Source organism: Hemiscyllium ocellatum, chromosome 39 (genome assembly GCF_020745735.1).
Source record: "Hemiscyllium ocellatum isolate sHemOce1 chromosome 39, sHemOce1.pat.X.cur, whole genome shotgun sequence".
In the NCBI taxonomy this organism is placed as follows: Eukaryota; Metazoa; Chordata; class Chondrichthyes; order Orectolobiformes; family Hemiscylliidae; genus Hemiscyllium; species Hemiscyllium ocellatum.
The window spans coordinates 31,583,807-31,606,509 of record NC_083439.1 but is presented as its reverse complement, the minus strand read 5'-3'; the positions used below and the strand labels follow the sequence as shown (position 1 = coordinate 31,606,509).

Below are 22,703 nucleotides of genomic sequence, written 5' to 3'. Positions count from 1 at the left end.
AGCAAATAAAATTGGACTGCGGGGGGTGGGGCGTGGTTGACGAGGATAGTGGCTGAAGAGAGATCAATATTTCAAGTGGCTCACCATTAAATTTGCCCCCTCGTTGTTTTAATAGAAACATTGAAGCTCCCAATTGCTTTCAGGTGCAAAATAAAATGGCTTGCGCAGGACTTGTTTAAAATAATATACAATGGGTGGCTTTAGGTCAGAATTTCAGCTCCCGATTAAATTTAAAAGAGAACTGCTGTTCTGGCATATTTAACCTGTGAGGAGCTGAACCCAAATTTCCAGGAGAAGTGGCTCAGTGATTAGCACGGCTGCCTCACAGCACCAGGTTCGATTCCAGCATTGGATGACTGTCTGTGTGGAGTTTGCGCATTCTCCCTGTGTCTGCGTAGGTTCCCTCCAGGTTTCCTCCCACAGTCCAAAGATGTGCAGGTTAGGGTGAATTGGCCATGCTAAATTGCCCATCGTGTTCAGGGATGTGTAGGTTAGGGGAATGGGTCTGGGAGGGACGGTGTGGACTTCTTGGGCCAAATGGCCTGTTTCCACACTGTAAGGATTCAACGAAGATCCAGTCTGATCCCTGAGTTACCGGATGTCACAGCTTCTGTGAGAAATGGAAGGAAGGGGGTGGGGTTGGAGGTGTGGGGGGGTTCAGTCCCCTTCCCTGTTGACTCACCAACAGAAATGCACTGCATTGACTCACATTGAGTACAGGAGTTGGGAAATCATGTTGAGGACATTAATGAAACCAGTTCTGGTCGCCCAGGATATTATTAAAAGCTGGAGATGTTTCGGGAGACATTTACCAGGATGTTGACAGGAATGGATAGTTTGAGTTTATAAAGAAAGGCTGGGATGTTTTTGACTGGAGCATAGGAGGGTGAGAGGAGACCTTATAGAAGTTTATAAAATCATGAGTCTGGCTAGAGTCAGTGGTTCTTGTCTTTTGCCTAGGATGGAGGTTTTCAAGATCAATGGTCACATTATTAAGGGGAGAGATTTAAACAAGATATGAGGAGGAAGTTTTTTTACACAGAGAGTGGTTTACGTGTGGTGGATGTGGATGTGGGTACAATTACAACGTTTAAAGACACTTGGATTAGTACACAAATGAGAAATGTTTGGAGGGATATGGGCCAGCAGCAGGCAGGTGGGACTAGTTCAGTTTGGGGTTATATTCTACATGGATTGGTTGGACTGAAGGGTCTGTTTCCATGCTGTCTGACTTTATATTAGGAATAGCCATTTGGATGAGGTGCTGAGGGAGTTCTCATTCCTGTGGGATGGAATCGCAGCAAGCGTTCACACTTGGAGAGGGTTATCTGGTAATTGTCAAACTGGGGTCTTTGGTGTGCAGGACCTCCTCTGTGCTGGTCCCTCATTCTGTTCCTTCTTTGTCACTGGGGTAAAATGCTGGAATTCCCTCTCTAATAGCATTATCGGTCAAGCCACAGCAGGTAGACTGCCGCGGTTCAAGATGGCAGCTCACCACCACCTTCTCAAGGGCAACTAGGGATGGGTAATAAATACTGACCAGCTGGCAATGCCACATCTTACAAATGAGTGAAACCAAATTCGCCAGGCTGGGAATCCCTGTTGAAAGGGCACTCAAAGATTTTCTTCCTGCAGGCCTCATCAACAGAGGGTTAACTCTGTTTTGGTACTCCAGATTAGGCTCCCCCCACCAATTACTGTCTATCTGGAGCCATGATTTTCTGATTTTATCCTATTTTAGTCACATTAATAACACTGTCATACCTGCTCCCACCCTTCCCCCCCCCCCCCTCACCTCCAACCAAGGCTCCAAAGGATCCTTCCAAATCTAGAAGGAATTTTCCTGCACACCTGAACAACTCATCTACTGTGTCCGTTGCTCTCAATGCAGGCTCCTCTACGTCAGGGAGACAGGATGCCAACTTGAGGAATGTTTCGTAGAACATCTTAGAGACACAGGTACCCAACAACCCCACCACCCTGTGGCCAACCACTTCAACTCCCCATCCCACTCGCCCAAAGACATGCAAGTCCAGGGCCTCCTCCACCGCAAGTCCTAGCCACCCGTTGCCTGGAGGAAGAATGCCTCATCTTCCACCTAGGGACCCTTTAACGACACATCATCGTTGTTTTCACAAGTTTCCTCATCTCACCTCTTCCCACTTTATCAAGATCCAAGCCTCCAACTTGGCACCACTCTCTTGAACTGTCCTACCTGTCCATCTTCCTTCCCACCTATCTGCTCCACCCTCCACTCCAACCTATCACCATTACTGCCCACCTGTATCTACCTATCACCTTCCCAGCTACCTTCTCCCCAGCCCCACTCCCCTCCCATTTATCTCTCAGCCCCCATGGGCACTGCTCCCCCACCCCCACATTCCTAATACATCGACCCTCCTGCTCCTTGGATGCTGCCTGACCTGCTGTGCTTTTCCATCATCACACTTTGTGACATTAATAACACTGACATACCCCCTGAACAGCTGTGTCTCCTTAATCTCCCCAGTCAACAGCTATCCATCATGTGCTGGAGCTGGGCACAGCCACATTCCCACCTCCTGCATTTCCATGCCTGGAGAGCAATGTTTGAGCTTTCTAACTGTGAAAAGGTTTTACAGTCAAGCCTGAGAAAGTCTGTATCTTTTATTTTATGTGTCTCTCAATCACTCGCTCTCAATATCAACATGCATTTGTAAATTTCCTTTGATGTAGAAAAATGTCCCAGGGTGCTAGGCCGACATGTAATCAGATTCAATGAATGGTAAGCCAAAGAAGACAGGGACTAAAGAGGTTGTAAGAAGAATCTTAATTGAGGAGATAGACATGGAGAATGTATAGTTTCAGGAAGCAAATCCCAGAGCGAGTGATCAAATTGGCTGAAGGCTTAGATATCGTGAAGTGAAATGAGGAGGGTGCAGAGAATCAGAGCAGAGAATCGAGGGACGGGATGGTTGTGGGTTTACAAGATGTGACGAGGCTAGAGATGATAAAGCCACAAAGAAATTTCAAGATGAGAATTTTAAAAGGAATGACTTCAATACAGGTGGTTCATGTGGAAGAACAGTCGTTCAGGGCGGGGGGGTGCTAGGCTTGGTGTGATTACAGTACGAAAAGACAAGTCCGGACTACGAGGGGTTGTGTTGTCCAAAGAATTGAGAATTGGGAGTTGGCGAGGAGAGTTTTGCGGCAGTTACATCTGGCTTAGTGTCTGAGCAGAGGAAGACAGAAGGGAAAGTTAGCAGTCCTTGTGATGGGCACAATACAAGATTGGAAGTCACATGGAAGCTTCTAGTAGATCGTGGCTGGAAAGAGAAGGATGGAATTAGTGGCAAGGATGTGGAATTGATAACAGGGTCAAGGATAGGAGCTCCCAAAATGGAGGAATTTGGTACTGATCCAAGCCTGAGTGCTGGCTAAGAAATCACACACAACTGAGAAGCACTGAAGGAGTTTAGACAGGTGGGTGAGGAGTAAGAGTGGACATATGGAAACAGACCCCATCTCTTCAGATCATGTCTCCAGGGAGCCAGCGTGCAGATGACAAGGAAGAAGGGAACCCAAAAAGAAATTCTGTGCTGGGGTAGATGGATGAAATGGAAGAGAAGCAATAGCTGAAATTTCCAGCAAATGTGCTGGTGCCTCCCCCCACCTTGCTTTGAGCTCCAATGGAACACTGTAGTCTAAGATGGGCCCAGGAAACCCTAGACCTGCTACAGCATGGAACAGTTTTCTGTTTTATTGCGAATTACTAGCATCTACAGTATTTTGCTTTTATGGGAGAAATGGGAAGGTAGTTTGTGAAGACAAGGAAGTCAGTGGTGGATTTTGTTGAAGAGCAGATTAACTCAAAGGGAAACGTGTGGGGTCAGATGCAGGTCAGGTCAGGAAGCAGGATGGACACCAGCTTCATGGGAATGGAGATGAGAGAGCAGTGATGAAGCTGGTGGATATGATAAGTTTCAGGTAAGGTGGAAAACAAGCTCAAGCAGAATGCCCAGGAGTTGCCGAGAGGGTGGTGTTGACGGGTGATGGAAGAACAGTGGACCAGGTTAGCACAAACCAAGTGAAAAATATATTTCTGAATTTGTCACACTTGTTTGCTAGAGTTGGTGAAAAAGGTGAGGGGATGAACAAGGGAGTTGCTGATGGAAGTTAATTTTGTATTGCAAGCTGATCCGAGAGTAGTGAGCTATTTTGACGGAGGATCCGAAGAACTTTAATCATTTGGTGTGGATTGGATGGAAGGCTGCCTGACTGAATGGTTCATCCAGTTGATTCAAGCTTTTTTAGATTACATTAGATTCCCTACAGTGTGGAAACAGGCCCTTCAGCCCAACAAGTCCACACCGACCCTCCGAAGAGTAACCCACCCAGACCCATTTCCCTCTGGCTAATGCACCTGGCAATTTAGCATGGCCAATTCACCTACCCTGCACATCTTTGAACTGTGGGAGGAATCTGGAGCACCTAAACAAAACCCATGCAGACATGGGGAGAATGTGCAAACTCCCCAGAAAGTCACCAGTGGCTAGGATCAAACCTGGGTCCCTGGTGCTATGAGGCAGCAGTGCTAACCACTGAGCCACTGTGCCACCCCATGAAGAGGAACTCTATACCAGAGGACTCCATATAACTTGACAGGGCAGCACGATGGCTCAATGGTTAACATTGCTGCCTCACAGTGTTAGAGACCTGGGTTTGATTCAGGTCTCAGTATGCCTGGAGTTTGCACATTCTCCCAGTGTCTGCGTGGGTTTTCTCCGGGTGCTCCGGTTTCCTCCCACAGTCCAAAGATGTGCAGGTTTGGTGGGCTGGCCATGGGAAATTGCCCATAGTGTTCAGGGATATATAGGTTAGTTGCGTTAGCCATGGACTATACAAGGTTATAGGGATAAGGTAGGGACGTGGGTCTGGGTGGGATGTTCTTCAGACAGTGTGGGCTTAATAGGCCGAATGGCTGACTTCCACACTGTAGGGATTCTATGATTGACATAAAGTCAATAGAAAATGTTTAATGCTGCTGTTTATATTCTACGTAAGCCACCTCCAACCACTCAGTAACAGATCCTTTGTTCCTTTCTCACTTATGTGATTATCCTGCTTTCCCTTGACCCCAACCACGATGGAATTGAGTGACAATTTTCTTGGGGACAAGAACGTTAATAGAGAAGTGGTTAAGTGGAAAAACAGTTGCTGAAGTGCTATGGTGAATGGAAAGCCAGAGGCTGAGCTTGGAGAAGCAGTTATATTTGTTCAGAGACAATTGCATTTTTCCAGGGGATGGGGAGGAAGTGAGACTGGAAGCTGATTGGAGAATGGCAGTGGTGGTTTTGCTAAAGAGTGAGACCAAGAGAGTGGAGAGGCCACAGGTACTGACAAGATCAGTGGGGTGACCATGAGAATAAACAGGTGAGTATGTGAACAGAAAGGCTTAGGGAGGTTAAAATCTGTATTTAGAATGAAACAGGTTAGAGTGGCTTCATGCAAACTGACTAAGGAAATGTACCTTGATGAGGAGTTTGGATTGAGCCTGCGGGGTTAATAAAAGGTGAAGATTTTGAAGGAGAGATTAAATGAGTGACACAGAGTACAATCATATAGTGTGTATATTAGTAGCAATCCCAAGGCCCAGATAAAAATCCAACAAGCATAAATTGAAATCCCACCTCTGTAATCTACATTTATATTTGAATTCATTTTATTTTCAAAAAGTTGGTAACAACAAAAAGTGAAGATAAGCATTTTTGTTAAGCAAGGATATTGAAGGGATATGGGCCAAAAGCAGTTAGATGGAGTTAGCCCACGGATCAGCCATCATCTCATTAAATGGTGGAATAAGTTTGAAGGGCTGAATGGCCTACTGCTGTTCCTATGTTCCTACATGGAATGGAATGCAAGACTTTGCCAATGTTGGCAAATCTCAAAAATGATTTAATGTGGTCAAAGGAGAGACAGCTTCTAAAAGAGTAGAGAGAGGTCAAGGATTTTGTGAGAATGTTTATAGTGCTACTGTATAGTACACACAGAGAAGTTGATGAAATTGCAAACACACAGGAAGGAACTTAATAGCATAGGTGCAGAAGCAAAGCTCAATCCAAACTCCTCATTGAGATACATTTCCTCCATCAGTTTGTATTAAGCCACTTCAACCTTAAGGATTTGACCTATTGAACCTTTTCTGCCATTAGGTAAGTTTATAGATGATCAGATTTTGGCCTTAATTCATTGCAAAGCAACTCCCTCTCCATCATTCTTACGTTGATTGTCAGTCAAAAATCTGATTAGATCAACCTTGAATGTATACAATGGCCCAGCTGTCACTATTGCCTGTGCAAAAGAATTCCAAGGACAAAGAATCCTCTGCAAGAAACAAATCCTCTTCATCTCTTTCTTAAGTGGGAGACCTCTTACTTTTATATTGTTTTAAACTTTTAAGCTCCCTAGTTTAGATTTCCCCATCAGGGGAAATATTCTCTCATCATCGAGCTTGTCATTTCCCCTCAGAATTTTATATCTTTCACTAAGATCACATTTCATTCCTCTAAACTCCACTGAGTACAGGCCCAACACACTCAACGTTCCCTTGAAAGACAATCCCTTCATTCTTTGAGTCAGCCTAATGAAACGTCTGTGAACTGCTTCCAACCCCTCCTTAATTGAGAACTCTTGTAGTGCATTGGTAGTGTCCCTTCCTCTAAATCAAAAGGCTTGGGTTCAAGTTTCACCTTCTCCAGTGGTGTATAATAACATCTCTGAGAAGATTTATTTGAAATTTTTTTTCGCCTTAATTGGAAACCAACAGTCCAAGTGTGGTCTAACCAGTATACATTTTTGGTAAATCCTGTGTTCCCATTGCCATAAAGGGCAAGATTCTATTTCCCTTCCTAATTCTTTGCTGTGCCCTCATTTTGTGATTCATGTACAAGTATACCCATATCCTTGTGCACCATGGTATTCTGCAGTCTCTCTCCACTTGAATAATGTTCTACTGTTCTATTTTTCTTAACAAAGTGGACAATCTCATCTTGAGCCAAATTATACTTCATTCTGACAATTTTGTATCCACTCACTTTACTTCTGTAAATCCTATTGCAGATTCTTGGCAAGCTCGTCACAACTTGCTTTCCTATGTATCTTTGTACTAATGGCAAATCTCTCTACAATAAAGATCATCCAAGTCATTATTATAGATCATAAATATTTGAGGTCATAGCACTGATCCCTGTGGTGTGCCACTATTTAGTTTGCCAAGAATGTCCCATTTATCCCAACCCTCTGTTTCTTATTAATTAGCTAATTCCTGATCTGTGCTAATATTTCATTCCCTGAAGACAAGGTGGCCATTTCCTGTGAGCCAAGTTTCAATTCATGCCATGATGCCAATGCAAACTTGCTGAAACTCGTCCTGGTTGCAAAGACCAAGTGGATGGTCATTTTGAAGGAGATACTGAGAAGGGCAATAGTTGACCATTCAACAGACTGCGCAGAGGCAGCAGAGGGTGGGCTGGGCATGGTGGAAAGCAGGTGGACAAGAATTGCCCTCAGTCGCTTGCACCATTGGAAAAAGAAGAGGTTGGGAAATCTTGCCAAAATCTGTCTCTGTCTATCTCTATCTTACTGTCACTTCCAAATATCCTGTCAAGAACCAGTACAGTAGGCTGTCTGAAAATCATTTGTTTCTCCTTCCATCCCAATTTTCTGAGCCACTAATTTTAGTGACCCCACTGCCATTCTTTAGCATTCAGCAATGAAGATTACTTAATTCCACACTTTCTTGAAGCTTAATACTAGACCGGTGGTTCTGCATACTTCGCATCATTTGTGTCTGTTATGTTCATACATTGGGGCGGCACGGTGGCTTAATGGTTAGTACTACTGCCTCACAACGTCAGTGACCCAGGTTCGATTCCAGCCTCGAGTGATTGTCCGTGTGGAGTTTTGTATATTCTCCCCTTGTCTGCATGGGTTTCCTCCCAGAATCTAAAGATATGCAGGTTAGGTGAATTGGCTGTGCTAAGTTGCCCATAGTGTTAGTTGCATTCATCAGAGGGAAATGAGTCTGGGTGGGTTGCTCTTCAGAGGGTCGGTGTGGACTTGTTGGGTTGAAGGGCCTGTTTCCATACAGTAGGGAATCTAATTTAATCTGTGTCAAACTCCTGTGTTTACAATTCATTCAACCTCAGCTCAAATGTCTTCCAAAAATGCAAAATAATTATATTTCATTCCGTCATATTTAAATATCTCTAAAAGAGATAAAAATCAGCTGCACTCAGAAAAGAAAGGCAATTTACTATAAAGCGGAAGAAAATTTTCAAATGATTTTCCACACAACGTGTATAACTCTGTCAGAGACGAGAACAGTAAGTGGGGAAATCTCAGAGAACCGTATATAATTCTAATGGGACTTGACAGGTGAAATGCGGGAAGGATGTTTTCCAATGGCAGGGGAGTCTGGAGCTAGGGGTCACAGTCTAAGGATATGGGTAAACAACTTAAGACTGAAATGAAAAGAAATGTCTTCACCCAGAGAGTGGTGAACCTGTGGAATTTGCTACCGCAGAGAGCAGTTAAGGCAAAAATGGATAATTTTAAGAAGGAGTTGGTTATAGCCCTTGAGGCTAAAGGGATCAAACGACATGCGTGGGGGGAGGTAGGAATAAGCTATGGAACTGGGTGATCAGCTGTGATCATAATGAATGGCAGAGCAATCTCGAAGGGCTGAAGGGCCTACTTGTGTTTTCTGTGTTTCTATGATGTGTCTGAGACCAACCTCAAGGTCTGTGCAGGAGTCCATACTGACCCACTGTTGCTGTTTTTTTTTGACCAGATGCACATGCCGACACTGTCCCTGCAATCCTCCACTTTGTGTGCTCAATTACCAATGTGAGGATTGGCATGAAAGAGCATTAAAACTAGCTGCAGATTATAATCCAAAGCAATGGCTCCAAGCATTTGTTACTGCCCAGGAGTGAGGTTTTTCTTCCCAGGGCAGGTTGGAGAAGCAAGTGGGGTTAGAAGGAGATAGGGGGACATCAGTAATGACAGATACGTGAATTAGTGCAGCCAGTAATCAAGACCACGTGAGTAGTGAGGCTTTGACACAGTCTATGGGATGACAGTGAATATAAATGGGAGAATTTACAGGAAGAGAGAGGTTACACAAGGACTGCAGGCTGAGTCAAGACCAAATATAAACCATGAATCATAAATCAAAGACTGGACAGAAGAAGCCTATCTTTATGAGTTTGGATAAAGCCTGGAGATTGATAGGACATGGTTAGTCAGGCTATCTCTTCCCCAGAACCCCCAACTCATGAAACCTGAAACAAGGAGCCTGCTACATGCAACCAAAACTCTGCCCCACTCTCTTCAATGTGTATCAGTCCGCAAACCAACCCCAATGTCCCATTCTCTTCAATTTGTATTGGTCCCCAAACCAAAACAATGTCCCACTTTCATCAATATGCACCAATCCCCAAACGAATCCCAATGTGCCACTCTCTTCAACGTTCATCAGTCCCCACACCAATCCCAATGCCCCACTCTCTTCAATGTTTGTCAATCTCCAAAGCAACCCCATCAAACCAATCTTTTCAAAATATATTAATCTCCAAGTAAATCCACCGTCCCACTCTTTGCATCTAAATTGATTTATTTGACAAGGTGACACAGGCAGCAGATGAGGGTAGTGCTCTGAATGTTGTAGTTTTGGCCTTTTATGGTGCTACGTAACAGTTTGAATTAGAATTTGTGGAATTGATTGGCCTTTGGCAGCATGAATTAGAGGTTGGCTGAAAGTTAGGAAACAGAAGATAAGTATAGATGGACATTTCTCAGAATTGAGACGAGTTGGAAATGGTGATTCCCCAGAGATCAGTGTTGGAACCCTTGCTTTTTTCTGACTAATGTAAATGGTTTAGCGGTGGGTGTTGAGGGCAATTTCTCTAAATTTACGGATGATACTAAGCTAGAGAGAATAGTGAATTATGAGGATGATGCTGAGTGATTTCAGAGGGACTTTGACAAGTCGGCCAAATGGGAAAATACCTTGCAGGTGAATTTCAATGTAGAGAAGTGTGAGGTAATGTATTTTGGCAGAAGAAACACAGAGAAACAATACAGGCCCAATGGCACAGGATTGAGGGAAGTACCAGAGCAGAGGGACCGTGGGGTTCACGTGCATGATACTCTGAAGGTGAGCCAACAAGGTGAAACTGTTGTGAAGAAGGCTAATAGGATCCTTGGGTTTATAAATAGAGGCATAGAGTATAAAAGCGGGGAAGTGATGCTATGACTACAAATTATTGGTCAGACTAAATTTGGAGTATTGTGTTCAGTTCCTATTTAAGAAAGGCTGTTCATGCCAGGACAGAATTAAAGGAGATTTAGTAGAAAATACCAGGAATGAGGGATTTTAGATACAAGGAAAGATTAGAGAAATTGGTCTTATTCTCTGAGGAGCACAGAAGATTAAGAGGTGACTTTACTGAGATTTTCAAAATGAAGAACACTTTTGACAGCGTAAAGAAGGATATTTAGTTTCAACTAGTTGGTATGTCAGCAACTAGGGGTCACAATTTCAAGTTTGTCAGCAAGATAGTGAGGAGTGAGATGGGAGAGACTTCTTACTAAGAGAGTTGTTTGGATTTGGAATGTGCTTCCTGGGAGAATGGGGTGAAGAAGGCTAATAGGATCCTTGGGTTTATAAATAGAGGCATAGAGTATAATTTCAATTTTGTGAGCAAGATAACGATGAGTGAGATGGGAGAGACTTCTGACTGAGGGAGTTGTTTGGATTTGGAATGTGCTTCCTGGGAGAGTGGGGGAGGTGGATTCCATAGGAGGTTACAAAAGAGAGCTGGAGACATATTTAAAAGTCATGAAGTTCGAGGGCTACGGAGATAGGGCTGGAGAATGGGATTAGCTGGGAAGCTCTTTCAGGAGTCAGTATAGACATGATGGGTTGAATTGCCTCCTATACTGTAAAATTAGATGATTCTATGAAAACCAATCACAGGACTGCTCTTCCCCTATATTTCTGACACCAGTAAGCCATAAGCTATAATCCCTCTCCTCAGTGTTGCAAGAGGACAAGGTTCTCCCTCACCGAGTTCAGAAAGTCACTTCACCCAGGTTCCCACTTCTGACTCCTGAACAAACAAATATTTCCTCAATGCTCAAGACATTAACAGCATCCTAAGAGCTGCCAGTCCCCTACTTCCCCAGAATGGTCTCTGACACTAAGATAATGCACCCCACAGCATTTCCGTACCCCATGAATCCCTTATTATGCCGCCTCCTTGCAAAATCATAGCGTCTTTCCCAGTGCCAGCAAATTCCATGGCTCAAGTAAATCAAATCTCAAGTTCTATCTTCAAGCACCATCAGACTCCAGGTTCTCAGAGTCATAGAGTCCTACAGCACAGAAAAAGACCCTTTGGTCCAACCAGTCCATGCCATCCATAATCCGAAACTAAACTCGTTGCACCTGCCTGCTCCTGTCCCACATCCCTCTAAACATTTGTTATTCATATACTTATCCAAATATCTTTTAAAAGTATCCAGAAGTAACTGTACCTGCATCCATCACTTCCTCTGGCAGCTCATTCCACACACTGTGTAAAAAAGTTACCCCTCATATCTTTTTAAAATCTTTCTTCTCTCTCCTTAAAAATATGCCCCCTAGTCTTGAAATTCCCCAGCCTCAGGAAAAGACACTTGCCATGAACCTTATCTATGCCCCTCATGATTTTATAAATCTCTACAAGGTCACCCTCCAACCTCCTATGGTCCAGTGAAAAAAATCCTAGCCTATAATGCAAACCCTCCATTCCCAGCAACATCCTGGTAAATCTCTTCTGAACCTTCTTTAGCTGAATAATATCCTTCCTATGACAGGACAACTAGAACTGGAAACAGTACTCCAGAGAAAGTAAATCTTAGCAGGACTTATTCACTTAATGGTAAGGTCCTAGGGAGTGTTGCTGAACAAAGAGCGGCACGGTGGCACAGTGGTTAGCACTGCTGCCTCACAGCGCCAGAGACCTGGGTTCAATTCCCGACTCAGGCATCTGACTGTGTGGAGTTTGCACATTCTCCCCGTGTCTGCGTGGGTTTCCTCCGGGTGCTCCGGTTTCCTCCCACAGTCCAAAGATGTGCAGGTCAGGTCAATTGGTCATGCTAAATTGCCCATAGTGTTAGGTAAAAGGGTAAATGTATGGGAGGGTTGCGCTTCAGTGGGTCAGTGTGGACTTGTTGGGCCGAAGGGCCTGTTTCCACACTGTAAGTAATCTAATCTAAAGAGACCTTGGAGTACAGGTTCATAGCTCCTTGAAAGTGGAGTCGCAGGTAGATAGGATAGTGAAGAAGGTGTTTGGTATGCTTTCCTTTATTGGTCAGAGTATTGAGTACAGGAGTTGGGAGGTCATGTTGCGGCTGTACAGGACTTTGGTTAGGCCACTGTTGGAATATTGTGTGCAATTCTCGTCTCCTTCCTATCAGAAAGATGTTGTTAAACTTGAAAGGGTTCAGAAAAAATTTACAAAGATGTTGCCAGGGTTGGAGGATTTGAGCTATAGGGAGAGACTGAAAAAGCTGGGGCTGTTTTCCCTGGAGTACTGGAGGCTGAGGGGTGACCTTATAGAGGTTTACAAAATTATGAGGGGCATGAATAGTATAAATAGACAAAGTTGGGGTCGGGGAGTCCCGAACTAGACGACATAGGTTTAGGATGAGAGGGGAAAGATATAAAAGAGACATAAGGGGCAACATTTTCACACGGAGGGTGGTACGTGTATGGAATGAGCTGCCAAAGGAAGTGATGGAGGCTGGTGCAATTGCAACATTTAAAAGACATTTGGATGGGTATATGAATAGGAAGGGTTTGGAGGGATATGGGCCGGGTGCTGGCAGGTGGGACTAGATTGGGTTGGGATATCTGGTTGGCATGGACAGGTTGGACCGAAGGGTCTGTTACCATGCTGTACATCTCTATGTCTCTAAGAGACCTCACCAACATCTTGTATAATCTTCTTTTTCTGCAATAGTCATTCCCTATTAATAACACTTAGTAAGAGCTCTCCCAGAATTCCAATAAACCCTATTTACCTACATTGTGATAGGCCAATCGTTTAGTTGAAAAGCCCTTTAGAACTCTGAGGATCTGATATGCTGCTATACAAATGCAAGCTTTTTACCTTTCTTGACCGTGTTTTAATGTGTGCAGCTCCAGTAAATCACAGTCTACTACCATGAAGTTTAAAACAAAAGGGAAGATAAAAAATAAAGTTAAATCCAAAGGAACTGACAGTAATTCATTAAGGCCGTTTATAATATTCCATGGAAAAAAATGGTCATTCACAGAATGGAGTTCCCAATACATCGTTTAAAAAATCACTGTTTACTGTTTAATACAAAATATGTTTGATGTTGGCTGCTAACCTACAACCTGAAATTGGGCATCACACTCCATTCTGCAAAGTTCCCTGAACAAACCAATTAACCTTTGATAAACCTGAGTCTCTGTTTAAGCAGCAGCACTTTCGATTAAATTCATATTACCATTTCAATGGATGAATACATTACAATCATAGCATCCCTGATACAGTTTTCCAAGTACACTGCCAGGGAGGTTCCACGTACAAATAGCTAACATTCATTTTTGTCAAAAATGACGGCCAAATTGCACACAGTACTGCATAATGTACTGTATTTTTCAAGAACACATTCTCCAATCAGTGAGAAGTACACAGGAGATCCATTCAATAATTAATTTCTTGTAGTCATAGAATTGAAACAGATCCTTTGGTTCAACTCGTCCATGCTGACTAAATATCCTTAATTAATCGAGTCTCATTTGCCAACGTTTGGCCCATATTGCTCTGAACCTTTCCTATTCATACACCCATCCAGATGCCTTTTAAATGGTATAGTTGTACCAGCCTCCACCACTTCCTCTGGCAGCTCATTCCATACATGCACCACCCTCTGTGTGAAAAAGTCGCTTCTTACATCCCTTTTAAATGTTTCCCCTCTCACCGTAAACTTATGCCCTCTAGTTTTGGACCTCACTACCCAGGGGAAAAGATCTTGACTATTCACTGAATCCATGCCCCTCATGAGTTTATAAACTTCCCTTTAGCTTCCAACACTCCAGGAAAAATAGCCCCAACCTATTCAGCCTCTCCCGACAGCTCAAACCCTCCAACCCTAGCAACACCTTTCTAATTATACTGTGGAGAACTGCACATCGGAAGAATATTAATGAATGTTGTGCTTCCAATACATTTGCACCTTTTGATATATCAATTGCATTTTCACCCATTGCCAGCAAATGGACTAATCTATTTGATGTTTCCTTTTCCTCATCTGCAGACACAGTGCGAACATCAATCTTCATCACAAACTTCTGACCAAAGGTTCATGTGAGACCCAAAACATCAACAACAGCCCCCCTCTAACAAAGGAACTTTACAAAGACGTTTTGGTAAGAACTCACATTGGACAGACTCCAGTAATACTGAAAGGAAAGAGCCAAAATGAACATTTTGTGGTTTGTCACGGCAATGGTCAGGAGCAGACTAACGATGCTCAAGGAGGTGATGGTCTTTATGATGGGAGTGTGCTGGATCTTAGTACTACATCCAGTGTCAAGTCAGGAAGCAGTATCCATTCGTGGGATTCAGATGCTGGGAGTGATGAAGCAGTTCCTGTGAATGATGAGGATGTTTTTGAGCATTCCGATTTAATGGTGAAAGATAAAATATACCAGCTAGCTGCTGTGGTCGAGGAACCTAGTGATCACTTAATGCAAATCCCTTCTGCTCATTCACCAATTATGTGCAACATCTGCCAGAAGATGTACAGTAATAAAGGGACGTTTAGGGCTCATTACAAAACTGTACACCTTCGTCAGTTGCACAAATGCAAGGTGCCTGGTTGCAGTACCATGTTCTCCTCTGTTCGTAGCCGAAACAGGCATAGTCAGAACCCCAACTTGCACAAAGACACGTTCTGCAGCTCCAAAGAAAGCCACTAAACGTCTCGCACGCCTCTTCAGAAGATGGATGTCGAATTTCTTACAGATTTGTCAATCCGTTGTCCTGACAGATGGAGGATTTCAGACCCTCTCTGAGAAACAGCCAGGACCTTTTCTATTATGTGGTGATAGCGACACATTTTACTACCTTCTGCAGTCCTCAAATATAAAGGAATGCAGCCAAATATTTCCAACATTCCTGTTTTATGGATGATGAAGATAGGAATCAAGAGGACCTCATAGTCCCCGAAAACTTCATTTTTATGAGTTTTTTTATAGCATGAAAGACTCTTTGTTGCAATTCTTTGATTATCTGGATCAAAAGGCACTTTCAATACTTGCTTTTGGCTCTCGTTCTGTTTGATTAAAGATGCCTTTTCATGTGCACTTATGCCACCTTTTACAAATTCCAGCTTCCTGACTAAAAAAGTACCTTTACTTATGGATTGGCAAGTGAAGCAGAAAAAACATGACCAGATGCAACCCTTGTATTTTACTTCTTTAATACCTTGAGTCTTCAGCAACTCTGATTCAGAGTTACTTCCACAGTGATATCATCAACTTTGTTGCTGTAAATGTAATTCCAAAAAAAAGTAATTTAATTAAGCTCTTTTTATCGAATGATGTTTTCTCCATCTGAATCAGTTGTGTTTATGAGAATTGAAAGTTTCAGAAGAACTGAATTGGAACTTTTTCCCCAGGTTGTGGTAAGGCTTTGTGAGGTATGCTGAAATTAAGAATGTAGTGTGTTATGCTGGTTTTTTTAATGGCTTTTAACTTATTCCATACACTAAATGTTTAACTTTTTGCTTTTATGATATGGAAAGATAGGTTTGGAATTAGGGTATCCTACTGCTCACAAGACTCTTAAAAAAAAATCACAGCTTGCCAAAGATGTATCCAGTGTGCTAATCTGTAAATAAATACATTGACAAATAGTATTGGCAACAAATTCTGTTTAAGACAATGAACATTTTTTTGTTAATTCCAAATATTACTTTGTGAGATTAAACAATGTATGATTTAAAAATGTGCTGTGTTTCTATTTAATGTATGTAAATGTGTTGCACCCAGTTATTTAAAAAAGGAAAATCTAATCTTAATTATAACAGCTGAGTTGAAAAGTCACTTTCTCTTGACAGTTTGTTTCTGGCTCTACATGTTTCTAGCATTAAAGATTGCATGAATACCACAATGCACAAGAGTATTCTGGGACTGCAGGTCATGAGTTCAAGTCCTGCTCAGAGACAAGCAGAAAAGTGCAGGCTAACATTCCAGTGTAGTATTGATGGAGTGCTGCATTGTCAGAGGTGTAATCTTTCAGACTACCAAGGCCCCTTCTGCTCACCTTGCTGGTGGTGATGAAAGATTTCACGGCACTGTTCCAAGTAGAGCAGGGGAGCTTTTCCTGACATCCTCGACAATATTTAACCCCACACAATCTCATTTTAGGTACAAATTATCTAAATCATGATCACATTTCTGTTTGTGGTAGATTACAAAAACCGTTTCTTATTGTTACTGTTTAGAAAAGGTTGCCAAGAAATGTGACAATTGCGTCACCAGACTGTATACTCTAAATACCACAAGCTTCTAGATAAGTAAGCGTAACTAGAAATTCCTCAGTGCTCTCTCAAACATACATAGAGTTATAATTAAGCTGCCATCTTTGTTGGAGCTCACTGCTTCCATTTTGTTAATAATGGAATACAATACACTACAGCACAGGAAGAGGCCCTTCAGCCCACCAAGCCTGCACCAATTGTTAATCCTTATTTAGACCCGCTACTTATTGCCATATGTGATTTCTATTCCTATGTTCATCTCCCACTCATGTGTCTATCGAGATACTCCTTAAATGTTGTTAATGTGCCTGCTTCCACCACTTCCACTGGCAGCATGCTACAGGCACCCACTACCCTCTGTCTGAAAAGGTTTCCCCTCACTTCTCCCCTAGACTTTGCCCCTCTCACCTTGAGCCTGTCCCTCTTGTAGTTGAACTTACCACCCTGAAAAGAAACCTCTAAATATCCACCATATCTATGCCTCTCATGATTTGGAGATGCCGGTGTTGGACTGGGGTGGACAAAGTTAAAAACCACACAACACTAGGTTATAGACAAACAGGTTTATTTGGAAGCACTAGCTTTCGGAGTGCTGCTCCTTTTCCAATCACCTGGTGAAGGAGCAGTGTTTTGAAAGCTAGTGCTTCCAAATAAGCCTGTTGGACTATAACCTGGTGTTGTGTGATTTTTAACTTTATGCCTCTCATAATTTTGTAGACCTCTGTCAGGTCCCCCCCATAACCTCCATCTTTCCAGTGAAAGCAATCTGAGGTTACCCATCCTCTCCTCATAGCTGAAACCCTCCAGACCAGGCAACATCCTGGTAAACTTTCTCTAATGCAACAACATCCTTCTGGTAGTGTGGCGACCAGAACTGCAAACAATATTCCACATGTGGCCTAACTGAAGTTTTGTACAGTTGTAACATAACTTGCCAACGTTTGGGTTTGATGTTCTGGTTGATGAAAGCAAGCGAATCAAAGAACTATAATAGTTGAATAAAATTTTCACAGTGGTGTGAGACCCCCAGACATCATTCTTGCTAACATTTGTTCCTCACTATTTTGTATCCACTGTCGTACTCCAATTCTAAACATTCACATTGAATTTGAGTGCTCCAGTTTTTTTTTTCTCTCACTTCAGGATTACAATCATGCAGTTTGGCAGAAGGAGTGGAGAAAGAAAATGATACTTTAAATCCGAAAGAAAAACAAGCCTTTCTTCGGAAATTAGCTGTTTTTAATTAAAGGAATGATCTATAAAGCTGCTTGTGGTTGTTTAAAGTCACATTACATCATCATTACATCCATAAGTTAGGTTGACCGTGATTAAATTAATTTGTTTACATTGGCAGGAAATATATTTCACGTGAAGAATTTCTAAATCCTTGTCATTTTAAAATATACTGTTATTAATAATTAAACATAGTTAAACCACAGACAGCAGGACAGCCTTTGGAATTAAGCTTCAAACATATTGTGCAAATCATATTGATCATGAACTCCCAATGTGTTTGAACAAGCTGATTTCATTGAAATGTATCAAGTTCTGTCAGGATTGGACAGAGTGAGCTGGGATGATGTCTCCTCTGTTTAGAACAAGGTGTCATGGTCTCAGAATAAATCTTAAGCCATATGGACTGAGATGTCTTCATTGAGAGGGTGGTGAACCTGAGGAATTGGCTGCTAGTGAAGACATGGAAGGTCTAAATATCAAATATGTTTAAGAAAGAAATACATTGATTTCCAGAAGTTAAAGGTGTTGAAGGGTATTGGGAGAGAGTGGGAGTATGGCATTGAGATAGACAATCAACCATGATCATGTTGAATGGTGGAGCGAGCTTAATATGACAATGCTCCTGCTCCTACCTTCTGTGTTTCCATGTTTCTCTAGTCATAAATGAAATTACTTCTGCAAAATAGTACTTAGTCCATATTTTACTGAGGAATATTAAAACCTGACTGTGACTATCTTATTTCAAAATAATTAAGTTAAAGTTGCTTTAGAGCCCTGATTGAAACTGTAAATTTCAATTACCAGAAATTTAATAGCCAGTCTTTTTTTTCAGTCAGTTGTAATTAAAATAAACTTAGCCCAAACTTTCCCTTTTTAACATAAAGTCAAATGTTTCTGCACATAGAATCATAGAGATCAAGAGCACAGAAAAAGACTGGTCCATTGCATCTGTGACAGTCCAAAACAACCACCTAACTATTCAAGTCCCATTTTCCAGCACTTGGCCCATATACTTGCATGCTTTGGCTTCACAAGTGCACATCTAAATACTTCTTCAATGATATGAGGTAGTGAGTTCCATAATTCCACCACCCTCTGAGTCAAAATGTTTTTCCTCAAATCCTTTTGCTTCTCACTTTAAATCTATGCCGCTGGTCATCGATCCCTCCATCAATGGGAAAAGATTCTTCCTGTCTGCTTTGTCTACGCACATTATAATTTTATGCACCTCCATTATGCCCCCTTTCAATCTCCTCTGCTCTATGGAAAACAACCCTAGCCTGTCAACTCTTCCTTCATAGCTGAAATGATCTAGCCGAGGCAATGTTCTGGTAAATCACCTCTGCACACTCTCCAATGCAATCACATCCCTCCTATAATGTGGATTCCAGAAATGCACATGTTACTGTAGCTATGCACTTGGAGTTATGTTTAACCCACCTCCCCTCCTCCCTCCAACCAGACAAAAATAGTTAGCGAAATTAATAGCCAATCCAAACAAACACTGAAAGAACTGTGGATGCTGGAAATCAGAAACAAAAACAGAAATTGCTGGAAAAGCTCGACAGATCTGTGGAGAGAAATCAGACTTAATGTTTTGGGTCCAATAACCCTTCCTCAGAACTGATGATAGCTAGGAAAATGTTGATATTTATGCAGAAGGGGAAAGGATAAGGAGTAAACGATAGATGGACATAGAGTCCAAGGAGAGAGAATAGTTAGACAGAGAAAGGAATGGATAATGGTCTGTCCAGGAAAATGAATGGCTGCTAATGGGGACTATTAGGGGCTAACAATGGGGTGTGTATAATAACAGACCATGTGATGATAAGGCCTGGTGTGTGAGTGTTGAGATAAGGACATGAGAGAAGGTGCCTCAAACCCTAAGTTTGTTGAATTCTGTATTGAGTCCTGAAGATTGTAAAGTTCCAAAGCAAAAAACGAGGGACTGTTCTTCCAGCGTGTGCTGAGCTTCACTGGAGCACTGCAGCAAGCCTGAGACAAAGATGTTGGCCAGGCAACAGGGTGGGGTGTTGAAATTGCAGGCAACTGGAAACTCAGGGTCTTTATTTGCAATCAGAACGTAGATGTTCCATGAAGTGGTTACCAGTCTTTGCTTTGTTTCCCCAATGTAGAGGAGACCACATTGTGAGCAGCGAGTGCAGTAGACTGGATTGTGAGAAGTGCAGGTAAAGTGCTGCTTCACCTGGAAGGTATGTTTGGGCCCTTGGATACTGAGGAGAGAGGAGGTAAATGGGCAGGTATTACACCTTCAGCAATTGCGGGGGGAAATGCTGTGGGGCTGTGGTGGGGTGTTGGGAGTGAATGAAGAATAGACCAGGGTGTCCCAGAGGGAACAGTCCCTGAGGAATGCTGACAATGGAGGGGAGGGGAATACACTGCTGGAGGTGGTAGAAATGGTAGCTAATAATCTTCTGAATGTGGATGCTGGTGGAATAGTAAGGTTAAGGGGTTACCCATCACTGTTGTGGGAGGGATGAGAGGAGGTGAGGGTTGAAATGCAGGAGATGGGTCATACCTAACTGAGGGCCCTGTCAATTATGGAGCTGGGGAACCCTCAGGTGAGAAAGAGAGTCTCCATGTCTCAGACCGCCTTTTCGAAATTGGCATAGTCAGAACAGATGAGGTGGAGATGGATGAACTGGGAAAATAGAATTGAGTCCTTACAGAAAGCAGGGTGTGAGGAGGATTAGTTAAGGTATAGTCAAGGTTTGATAGTTAATCGCTTGGCCTGTCCACTAGCTGTGGAGTTGGTGACAATCCTATTGCTGTCAATTCAAGGAGTCTCTTTGGGCTTAAATCCCAATCCTGAAACTCGCTGCGCTGCTGTTGAGGTTCTTGGCTCCTGCCAAGGGACATCTCCCAGAATGAGTCTTCCCTGTGAGGTGATGTCTGCCTCTGAGAATTGAGATTCAACTTGAGGCCGGTAGCTCTCTACTACTAACAGCGCCATTGAGTGTGAGTGGCCACAGGTGGTACTGCAGTAAGTCGAAGGATGAGGAATGTTGCATTGGAATACAGGAGAGGGGTGGGGGGAGTGGGAGGCAGAATTGCTGAGGTTAGTCAGGGAACATCCAGGCAAATGAGGAATATGGTGAGAGTGAAGGGTTGGACTGCCTTTCTGCATACCGCACCCCAAATACAAAGGACATATGTATATATGGCAAGATTTGCTTATCTGTTGATAAGGTGTGGCTCCTAATGTTTCAATATAGTCGACTTTTCTACGCAGCTGCAAATGTGTTGCTGGTCAAAGCACAGCAGGTTAGGCAGCATCTCAGGAATAGAGAATTCGACGTTTCGAGCATAAGCCCTTCATCAGGAATAAGAGAGAGAGAGCCAAGCCGGCTGAGATAAAAGGTAGGCTCCCTACCTTTTATCTCAGCCGGCTTGGCTCTCTCTCTCTTATTCCTGATGAAGGGCTTATGCTCGAAACGTCGAATTCTCTATTCCTGAGATGCTGCCTAACCTGCTGTGCTTTGACCAGCAACACATTTGCAGCTGTGATCTCCAGCATCTGCAGACCTCATTTTTTACTCGAAGACTTTTCTACGCAGCCTGTTCTGCTATAACATGGTAGTTGTGTTCTTCTGCAGCCTTTTGTTAGAGAAAAGTGCAGTATCAAAATAACAGGGTCTATGGATATATCAGGGTTAGGGGCAAACCACCAAAAATATCAGTAAATATCAAATCAAAAATAGTAGTTAGCTTAATACAAATGATAGAACAGTCTAGGTAAATGTTAAAATCATATATTTTAATGAAATAGTATAATAAATGTAACACTTTAAGGGGTTTCTGAGTTTGCTGAGTGACAGTACTGTATTAAGACAGGGGCTGAGGGTCATCATCAGCATCATCATTCCTTTCAGATGCAGGGTTAGTGCAAAAGAAAGTATTTAGTCCAGAAGTGGATGGCTGTCGTTCATTGTCGTCAGACTGTTTCTTGAGGGTTGGCTTACAAAAGGCATCTTGTTTTCGCTGCTTTGCCATCTTTCTTCTTTCATGAAGAAGTTGCTCAGAGGGGGCCAGATAAGACTTTATGCCACAAACTGCTGTCCTGAAGCTTTCTGCATTGTAGTCATTGCCTTCTAAGAGCTGCAACTGCTTCTCAGCTTCCCTCAGGATAGAAGACAAAAGGCAAGTGGAAAGCTCTCATGGTGCTGCATCAAGGTCTTCATCATCTTCATCTTGCGCATCAATTTCCCTCGCGGTAACAAGTTGTTGTAGATCAGTCTCTACTTATTCAAATCCAACTTGCTTTGCAAGAGCGACACAATGTTCATTGATTGCTGGGAGCTCCTTTGATGGTTCAATGCCTTTAGAATCATGAAGAAAATCTCAGAGCAGCTTCCGCTAAACTGCATGCAAGCAATCCATACTGACATCCGCCCAGACCTCTACAATGACGTCAGTAGGATTCTTAGTGTTAAAGCTCCTCCAAAATTGAAGAACACTGTCCTCATTATCCCTGTCAGTAGCTGCAATCAGCTTCCTGAATGTGTGCCTTAAATAATAAGCTTTAAAAGCTGCTATTGTACCCTGGTCCGTGGGTTGAATGGACGAAGTTGTGTTCAGAAGTAGAAATGGCAGTTTGATGTTTTCTGAAAGCTCACCAATGGTGGGAGGTTGGCTTGGTACATTGTCCAGAATGAGGAGAATCTTGAAATCCAAATCTTTTCTTCTGCAATAATTTCTAAAAACATTCTTGAAAACATCAACAATATGGTCAGAAAAAAAATTGCCCCGTCATCCAACCTGTCCTGCTTGACCTGAAGTAAACACCAAGAGTGGACTGAAGGTAACCGGGGATAGAATCGCTTAATAGCCAATGGGAGTTA

The 22,703-nt window shown here is 42.7% G+C and overlaps 1 protein-coding gene across 1 annotated transcript in view; it reads left to right on the top strand.

The window, feature by feature from the left end:
- The window catches only part of bnc1 (basonuclin zinc finger protein 1), a 131,388-nt gene extending 115,404 nt beyond the window's left edge, over positions 1–15,984 (top strand). Inside the window, exon 5 of the mRNA XM_060852784.1 lies at positions 14,377–15,984. Within this exon, the coding sequence (XP_060708767.1) occupies positions 14,377–15,040 (664 nt within the window). The 3' untranslated portion in view covers positions 15,041–15,984. The remainder of the gene's footprint in view (positions 1–14,376) is intronic.
- Positions 15,985–22,703: the final 6,719 nt, after the last annotated feature.